The sequence below is a fragment of the Sciurus carolinensis genome, chromosome 8 (genome assembly GCF_902686445.1).
Source record: "Sciurus carolinensis chromosome 8, mSciCar1.2, whole genome shotgun sequence".
NCBI classification, from domain to species: Eukaryota; Metazoa; Chordata; class Mammalia; order Rodentia; family Sciuridae; genus Sciurus; species Sciurus carolinensis.
In genome coordinates this window covers 120,017,886-120,026,902 of record NC_062220.1, presented here as the reverse complement: position 1 = coordinate 120,026,902, position 9,017 = coordinate 120,017,886, and the positions used below count along the sequence as shown (strand labels likewise).

The following is a 9,017-nucleotide window of genomic DNA, read 5'->3' as shown; positions in this document are numbered from 1 at the left end:
CCCCGGCCTTGGTACCCCAGCTGACCTGCAGCTCGCGCGCCGGCTCCCGCTGTCTCGGCGGCCGCTCGGGCTCGGGTTCTGGCCGCACTGCTCACCGGCGCCCCCTGCAGGTAGCTTCTAGACCCATGCTGCCCCCACCCCGCCCCGCCGCGTGGGGAAACCGAGGCCCAGAGGTCCATCGGGGACTCAAGGAGGTGTCCCTGGCAGGGCGAGCCCGCGACGGGCCTGGAACGCGCTGCATGCCCAGTCCGTGCTCCCCAGCTTGGCCCTCTCAGGCTCACACCTCCAGCGCCACACCCACTTCCCCCCAAGGGAGTCCTCCCAGCCCTGCGAAGTCCTAGGGGCACCACTCGCATTCCCTTTTCTCCAGGAAGCCCCAGGTTCGCCTCTTCCACAGCTCTGTTGTCCTTCTTCAGAGCTTCTTAAGAGCTGCGCTGCCTTGGTTCCCCCGTGTCACTTCCTCTACCCAGACTTTGGGCCAGAGTCCCTTGTGTTCTTACAACTCCTGGCACAGGATAGGGACCTGACTCCTCCTAAGTCTTCTCCACCCCTCAACTTTCCCAACTACAAAGGGAGGCGGGAGTCGTATTTACACCACAGACTTGGGATCACAGAGCCTGGCCTGGGAGTTCCCTCTCTTCTCCCTGCCCCTGTCCTGGATGTTCAGAATTGGGAATGACCTCATGTCCACTCCAGTCGGGCCTGGAAGGGGGTTCGCCTTTCACTTGCGTAGATTTGGACTAACCTTAACTTTGTTCACAGGACAAACCCCTCAGACAACCAGGACATCAGTGGCCAAGGGTTTTCCCGAACCTTTGCTTCTAGACCCTTCTGAGACCAGTGGGGTCTTGGCTAGAGGCCCAGGATGACTTGCTCAGGGCTAGGCTAAACCCTGGGACTGAGGCCAGGACTGAGACCAAGATGGAGGAAAGACCTCTCAGGAAGCAGCCCTCTGCCCCCACTGCAGGGAGGAGAATGTGGGTGGGAAGCAGGTATGCTAACACCTGTCTAATGTAGGAGACAAAGCAGCCTGAGGCAGTGATGTTGCTTTTGATTCATTCCTGAGGACAAAGCCTGGCCTCCTGTTCCTATTTTACCTTCCCAGCCCCCTAATCTTGTGTTCACTAATGTCAAGGGGTCCCTCCAGATTTCCAAGCAGAGGAGAGTGGGTTGAGATGGGCAGGGGCCTGACCACACTGGAGTTAAACCCAAGACACCTGAGAGTGAGGCTTCATGAGACGCTGGGGGCATTGCTCATCTCTGCCTTCACCTCCAGATGCCTTTCCAACCTCACAGTTGGCCCTATCAAGAGTTTGCACCCCCAACCCATTCCCCAGTTCTGCCCTTTGTTAAGTCTGTCCCTCTCCTCCCAGGGCCCTTGGTTTCCTTAGTAATGGAATCCCCCACCCCAACTACTGCCACCAGGTGGGGACACTGCCCCTGGGACTAGCTGCTGAGTCTGCTTGGGCACTGTAGTATTCCTGTAGGCTTTCCAGAAATTTATTTGTTTCTGCCCTGCCACCCCCTGGAGCTGAACTAGCAGGGCAGGAGGGGCTACGGGAGCTGCCCAGAGAGGGAATGCCTCCCCCCAGGTCCTTGGCTCCCCACCCTTTTCTGGGTTTCCCCCATGAGGTAGAAGTCCTACCACAGTGGGGACCTCTCCTTCCCACTCCTGCTGGAACAATATTCATTCAAATCCTCAACAAACATGCAAGAAATACTGTCTTGAGAGTTGCTTCAAAGGGGCTATGAGGACTCAAGAGGCGGAAACCAACATACAGCCAATTCTGTGGGGGCTCTCTTGCTCCCTGGCCCTTGGTGCAGACCCCAGTGTTTCTCTTCTCTGTTGTTCCATTCTGGGGCCAGCAGCCTTCTGCTGAACCTCCCCACATGTGCCCTGGCCTTGGGCACTGTGGCAGGGTCTTCCTCAGGGAGAGAGGGCTTCATCACATCCATTGTTCTCAGGCTCACAGAGCCAAAGCCCTCCTAATTCACCCATTGGATCTGGTGGGCAGTGACCCCACCTGTAGGCATAGGTACCCCAAACTGGGGGAGCTATGTACTGAAGTTGGGGTGGTCAGGCAGGGCTTTGCCGGGCTCCAACTCCGGAGCTAGCTCCATAGGCTCCAGACCCCATAAGAAGCCGGTGCCAAGGTGGCTGTGAGGGGCCAGCCCTGGCTAGGTCCCAGTCCTAGTCAGTTAGAGGGAGGAGCACCAACCACTCCGTGGTCTTGCACCCTGGCCAGGTCTCCAGGTCTGAAGCTGTTGTCCAGAGACAGCACACTCTGACCCTTGTAGTTCAGTGGTGAGAGGGGTGGCAGGAGGAAGGACTGTTCATGTCTTACCTGTCCTATAGGTTCTCATGACTGTTCCTCCTGGGGGAACCTCTGCTGCTGCTATGCCCCCTAGACAAGGCCCCCGCCTCCTCATCTTAGCCTGGCTGGTCCTTGCTAGCTGTAAGAGCTTTCCTTGGGTGCCAAGGCAGTACAGGGGCCTGAGCCTGGGTCATCCCAGGGGAGCTCTGAGAACAAGTGAAACTCATCTCCAAGTGTAGCTTCTCCCCTTGGTGGGCACAGGGATGCCCCTGGTGGTCCCCAGCTTCTATCTCTGGGCCTTGATTTCCCTGCCCAGGCCCAGGCAGGCTTTGAAGGCTATACGCGTCCACCCTTCCTTCCGTCCAGTCCTGGACTCCTCAGGCCAGATGGTGGAGCCAGCTGGGCCCTCTCCTGCTCCAGAATTCCGTTCTCAGACTACCCACCCCCACAGCCCTTTGTTCCTGCCCAGGATGCACCTGGGTGGCCTCTGGCCCTCATTGTTTGCTCTGGGGCCAGCTGAGCCACATCAGGGAGCAAGACATGCCAGGACCAGGACCATGCATCAAGTAGCACATTGGGAGTACCCCAGGGTGCCCAACTTTTCCTCCTGTTAGCAGGGGATCTCATAGGGCTCCTCAGTGTGAAGGAAGTCCTGAAAAGACAGTCATACCAGAAGAAGCAAACCCACAGCAAACCCAGGGGCAAAACCTGCCCCCATCCTCCAACTCAGCCCCAGGTGAAGATACTGTCTCATGTCTGCTTCTGACCATTAGGGGACAAAGAGCAGCCCACCAGTTGATTTGTGCATCAGTGCAGATGGTAAACAGGTTCTAAGGGGAATAGAGCTCCACAGTGAGAGGTGACAGCCCTCTGCAGCCCTTCATGCCAAGGCTTGTCACTCATTGCCCCCAAAGATTGTCCTATGCCACCTCACACTCTTCCTGCACCCCCAGCCCGAGATCTGCCAGGTCTTCCTTTTCCATGTTAGATATGCCTGGCAAGAGGGGTCCCTTCTTGGGATCACCACCTGGCAGAGGTGGGAACACAAACAGCACTGGTGGCCCAACTGGGGGAGGACCCTACGTGCTGACTCCCACTCAGTGTTCATCTTATCCAATAGAAGCCTTGGTGGGACATGGCACTGCAGTCTTTCTGCAGAGTGCATCTACTTCCTGCCCAGTGGGTACCTGTCTCCAGGCATTTTGGTTCTGCCTCTTCCTAAAAGTCAGGGGCCTTCTAGGGATAACCATCAGCCCTTCCAAGCTCTGTTCTGAGCATGGTGTTAAGTCAGGAGGTCAGCTGGCTTTCCATAGGCCTTTGGTCTGCCTTCATACTCCTCACCCCTTTCTCCTCAGGGTGCATGGCATCCTCTTCTCCTGTACCCTCCCGTGTTAGTCCTGACCTGTTGGGGTCAGAACTCTGAATCCCAGCAACTCCATCCCTCACCCAACACAGAACACAGGGCAGCATGTTTGCACCTTCAGACTATTACATCTGGACCCAAGACAACCTGAAATAATCCAATCCCCAGAGACTGTGAGAAGTATTGGCCCTCTGATGGTGCGGTTAGAGATGGCCACTGGATATCACCAGGGCCCATGGTGCAGTCATCTGGGCCTAGGACCCTAGCCCCTGAAGTTTGTGGTGGGTCTTTCTGGATCTCTTCACCCTCACCAGAATGTTCTGGAACTGTCTCTAAGTCAAGGTGGAAAGGATTCCTCCCCAGTGGTACTGCCCAGAGGCAGGGAGTATGAGCCTTGGCCTGACCCTGCAGGTTCCTGGCTGGTAAACTGGGCTACAAAAGGAACCCTTGGGGATCAGGCTCAAATACTCTTCCTCCCTGGAGCAGGGGTGGGGAGCAGTTGGGAGAGGGCCCATGCTTTCTCTGGGACAGGCCCAGCTGGGTGGGTCAGCTCTTTCTGCCATGCACTGGACTCTCACTAACCACTTCAGCAGAGGACAAAGCCCAGTGTTAAGTGGTAAGTAGGGAGGAGCTGGAGCTGAGTGCCAATCAGCTCATGCCACACCAGCTTCAAAGCTGAAGCACGTGGGCCTATGCTCCAGGCTCCAGAGGTGGGGGCTAACACTGGTCATCCCTGGATGCCATGGCTTTCTGCATCCCTGGAGAATCATGAACACTCTCAGGACACACAACTTTGGCTAGGTAGGGTCCCGGGGACCCATGACCCCAAGGAGTCTCAGTTTTGAGCAGAGTGCTCACCATGGTTCCCAGTGTGTGCAAGTAGTGGCTACATGATTACTCTGCATGTGATAATGTACAAGGTGACAAGACATTGTTGCTGGGCTGATCTTAGGGGATTCAAAATCATTGCATACAAGATGCAGAGGGGGGTGGGGATGCAGCTCAGAGGTAAGAATGTTTGCTTAGCATGTACAAGGTCTTGGGGACAGGGAGGAAAGAGAGAAAGGCTTAATGCAGGTGGTACTTGTTTTTTTCTTCTTTGTGCTTTTATACACCCTGAAAAATCACCTCTAAGATACATTTCTAAAAAAAAAGACAACCTTGGGAGATCCTGATGGCATGTGTCTGGGCTATGCTTAGGGATTACATTCTCAGATGCTGGGTTGGGGACGACTCTGCTGGTGTTTTTGGGGTCTCAGCATCTGTCACAGAGCAGGCTGAACCTCTGGGTTCATCTGCCTCTTCTATCCTGGGGTCTCAAAGGTCCAGAGACTACATGGTAAGGGACTATAGGAGGTGCACCCAAGTCCCCCACTGTAGCCAGGTTCTTCTTACAAGAAGACTCAGTCTGTAGTGCCACTGGGAGGTGTTGAAGGCTAGATCCTGAGGTGACTTCTCAGGAGGGAGCTTCCAGAGATCTGGTTTGTGTGATTCAGGCCTGGGGGGGCGGGGGCGGGCAAGCTAGAAAAGTCCAAGCTGGACATGTTTTAGCAATTTAATACATTCAAGAATATTTACTAGAACAAAATAACAAAGTATCAGTCAGTCAGCAGAAGCCTGTGATCCAGAGAAGTAGAAAGGTAACTGGCCCTTTTGCAGTAAAGCTTGTGCTTGAACGGAGAAGAGGCAAAGTGACTTCATGGAAGCTTCACTGCAAGTACCCCTGGAATAAAAGCACCTCCAAATATAACTTTTGAACACACAAAACCATCTGTAATCAAGGTTATAAAGCTGACAGTGTTATAAGGGTCCTTCTAGAAGAGGCAAAAGCAATGCTTCTGGACCACCTGGGCCTTTATGCCAATGTGGGCAGCTAACTTTCTCAGGCAATGGGGATTTGGAGGTGAGCCTCCAGACAGGTGGGTCTTCCCTAAGTCTATCCTCTGCCCCTGCTAATGCCCCTGATGCTGGCCCTTGGATTCCAGAACAGATAATGCTATCTACATGGACACAGCCCACTGAGTGGCCATCTTTCCCCAAAACTTTCCTCCAGAGGACTCTGACAACCCCCACTTGTGAATGAGCTGCCATGGCTGGACTCATGTCAGCATGGGACAAAGTTGCAAACTGCAAGCCTAGGACAAAACAGCTCCCCATGATACAATAAATTAACAAAAACATGACCACAGATGAGACACCCTGGATGCAGACAGTGAACAGGTCTGAGGGCAAATGGAAGCAGAGGCAGCAACTCAGAAAAATTAAGTGCAGAGACATTTAGAAATGATGATTCTCACACTCACACTTTCTAGCTACCCATCAGCAGAGCAACCAGGACAGGAATAAGAACAGAACTCAGCCAGAGCACTGGGCCAGGCCAAAGGGTCTTCTGGCATGCTCTGCAACTTATGTTGCTTACTTAGCCTTTCCTTTAGCTGAAAATGGGCATTTCACCATAGAGCCCCCAGGGAGGGGCAGCAGCCTGAGCTGCCAGGTTAGGGCACTTAGGCAGGGCAGACAGGCTACCTGGTGCTGGAAAATCACAAGCTAACCACACACAGAGTCCACTTTTTAATAACTACTTTTCTAGGCTCCACAGATGCTTCAAACTCCTAGTCTAGAGCATCATACTTGAATACAGACCCTTGGCCCACAGGTGGACTGGGTGAGCCTTCTGGGTACATCCTCTGTGTATCTGTGTATCTGGTCAGTGGGGCTGCAACCCTGCATCCACTGGTAGCCAGTCTTCCTCATGGTGTCTTGCAGGTGCCAAATAGCTATTTTTGGAAGTTAGACAGGTCTTGATATTGTTCAAACCAATGGCTACGGTGTCAGGCATACGTGAGATATGGGTTCCAAAACAGGACTGTTCAGTTAAAGTCATCAATGGACCACTTCTGAGTAAGGCTTTGGTTCAAACAGCACAGAACTGGAACCTGGGGAAGCAGGGCACAGCAGCGGGGCCATCTCCTCACCGAATCCCTGCTGCTATCTGCCCTGGCCACAGAGGGCATGGTTGCCCTGATGAGGGGAGGTAAGGCACTCTTACATTCCTGCCCACAAGGCGGATATCTTGGCAAATCAGTGGTGATTTTAAATTACACTGTCTAGGCTCCCTAAAATGTGTCCCTTATTTCTCCTACTACTTCCTACTTCACTCCTTGCTCTCACCGTGCTAATGTTCAAATTTTGTGTTTTATTCCTATGCTTACTAAAACAACTTTAACTTTGGTACTAACAGATTAGGAGCTATTTTTCACAATATTGCTCATAATAACATAAACATTTAACTAGGATAACTTTTTATGACCAGTCCTTTTACTCAGAAACTGAAGCCAGAGCTGGGACTGGAGGCAGGTGGCCAAGTGTGAGCCAAAGGCCTCCTTTCTGCTAACAGAAGCTCAGTGGCAGCAGACTTACCCCACTGTGGGCCTCTGGGATGGGAATGCCTGTGCTATGCTTCTTGACATTCTGTTAACTCAAGTTAAAAACTCCTAAACCATGGTAGCCAGGACAGCACTGTGGAAGGGGTGGCTGTCCCACTTCTGTAGTGACACTAGAAACCAGGCCCATGTAAAGGGTCACAGCTGGCTCCACCCCAGCACTAAGGAGCAGACACCTGCCAGGCACCCTTTTTCCTCCTGGTTCTCACCATCAGTGGAACCCACATGGGTGACAGTCAAGAAATTCTGTGGCTAAAGCTTTCACCAAATCCTGGGAGTCCCCCATAATTCAATCCTTCTTCCCAAGTCTTCCCAAAGACAAGCCTCTTTGTTTTTACACACTTGGGCACAAATGGAGTTTGATGCTCTCTTCAGAAGGAAGTCAGCCTTTGTGTTGCGTGCTGTGCCCACAATCTCTGGGTGGACAGGCCATACGGAGGAGCCCTGTTCTTCACTGTGGGCCACATGGCCTGAGTTCTCTGGATACAGAGGCCATGGGTTGAGGCTCACACGTTGTAGGGCAGCCCAGAGTTGCTGAAAGCTTTGGGGGTGCATAGCTAATGGTGTTGGTGTCGCTTGGTGACTGTGGAGGTCCCCAGCCAGTGGCAGCTTCCACTGGTGTGCTCAGGTTTCAAAGTACTTGTAGATCGCCGTCACATACAGCATTACATTTTGCCAATCTGGCCGTTCAGTCCGTACCATCTCATTAATGTCCTGACAGAAAGAAGAGGCTTAGTTAGGACTGCAGGTTACCTCCTGTCCCATCCCAACAGGCTCCTCAACACAGTGATAGTGAAGGATTTTTAGTCTAAGCCTGATTATACAATTCAGGGGTCTGGCCCAGGACATCTCCATTTCTACAAAGTGTCCTGGGAAGCATCTTAACCCTGAGTATCAGCATCATCCCCAAACTGCCTGCTCCTGCTCAAGCCCTGCCTCAGAGCCATATGCAGGGTTGTTTCCCTGCTCCCTGCCACAGCTTACCAAGGCTGGAAGGGTCTCATCTGGTCTGGGGGACTTCCCACTCCACGACACCTGCCTCTCTTCCTAGGCCATTCCCCGTGGGACACTTCTGAGAACCCTTCTCAGTCTCAGGCACTGGCTTGGGAGAACTTTCTATTTCAGGGACTGCCAGTTCCAACACTGATGACCTTCACCATGGGCAAGTCAGAAATCATCAGACACTATTCTTTAACTGCATTCTGTATAATAGTAGTGACTTGTGAGATGGAATTGACTGTATAAGAAAATGAACATGGGGATTCACGGTCCAACCAGCTCCATGCCTCAGTGTCTCAGGATCTACAACTCACTTGTTGCTGCTGAAGAGCAATGGCAGCAAGTCTGAGGACCCTTCCATGGACAAGAGCCCAGAACGTGCTGCTGAGCATGCAGGACCATCCTGCATATCTCAATACAGAAAACAGAAGCCTGTTTACTCAATGCAAGTTTTTTTTTTTTTTAATTGAGATGGAGTCTTGATATGTTACCCAGGTTGATCTTGAACTTGTAGGCTCAAGCAACGTTTTTGCCTACACCTCCTAAGTAGCTGGAACTATAGGTGTGTGCCACTTCGCTAGGCAAGAATCTTGACTATTAAGTTTTTTAGAGTGGTGAAACTGCCCACTTTTTATATATGAGAATGTCACACATGTGAAATATATTCCAGTAATAGGAATATATTTCAGCAACTATAACTTTATCTTCCCCTATACAGCTGAATAGAAGCAACCCTAAGCAAGTGTATTTTTATGTATTTAGAAGATGTATTTGTGATGTGAACACTCTTGTAGTGTAAATATGAGTGTAAATACTTCTGCAAGGTGCATGCAGCTGTTTTAAGTTGGGGTGATGGGTACTCAAGGATGGGGAGGTGGCCTTGGAGGACTGTAGAGG

At 52.1% G+C, this 9,017-nt stretch overlaps 1 protein-coding gene across 1 annotated transcript in view; it reads right to left on the bottom strand.

The window, feature by feature from the left end:
• Window positions 1–5,219: 5,219 nt before the first annotated feature.
• The window catches only part of Specc1l (sperm antigen with calponin homology and coiled-coil domains 1 like), a 153,129-nt gene continuing 149,331 nt past the window's right edge, over window positions 5,220–9,017 (bottom strand). Inside the window, exon 16 of the mRNA XM_047559991.1 lies at window positions 5,220–7,835. Coding sequence (XP_047415947.1) covers window positions 7,746–7,835 — 90 coding nt within the window. The 3' untranslated portion in view covers window positions 5,220–7,745. The remainder of the gene's footprint in view (window positions 7,836–9,017) is intronic.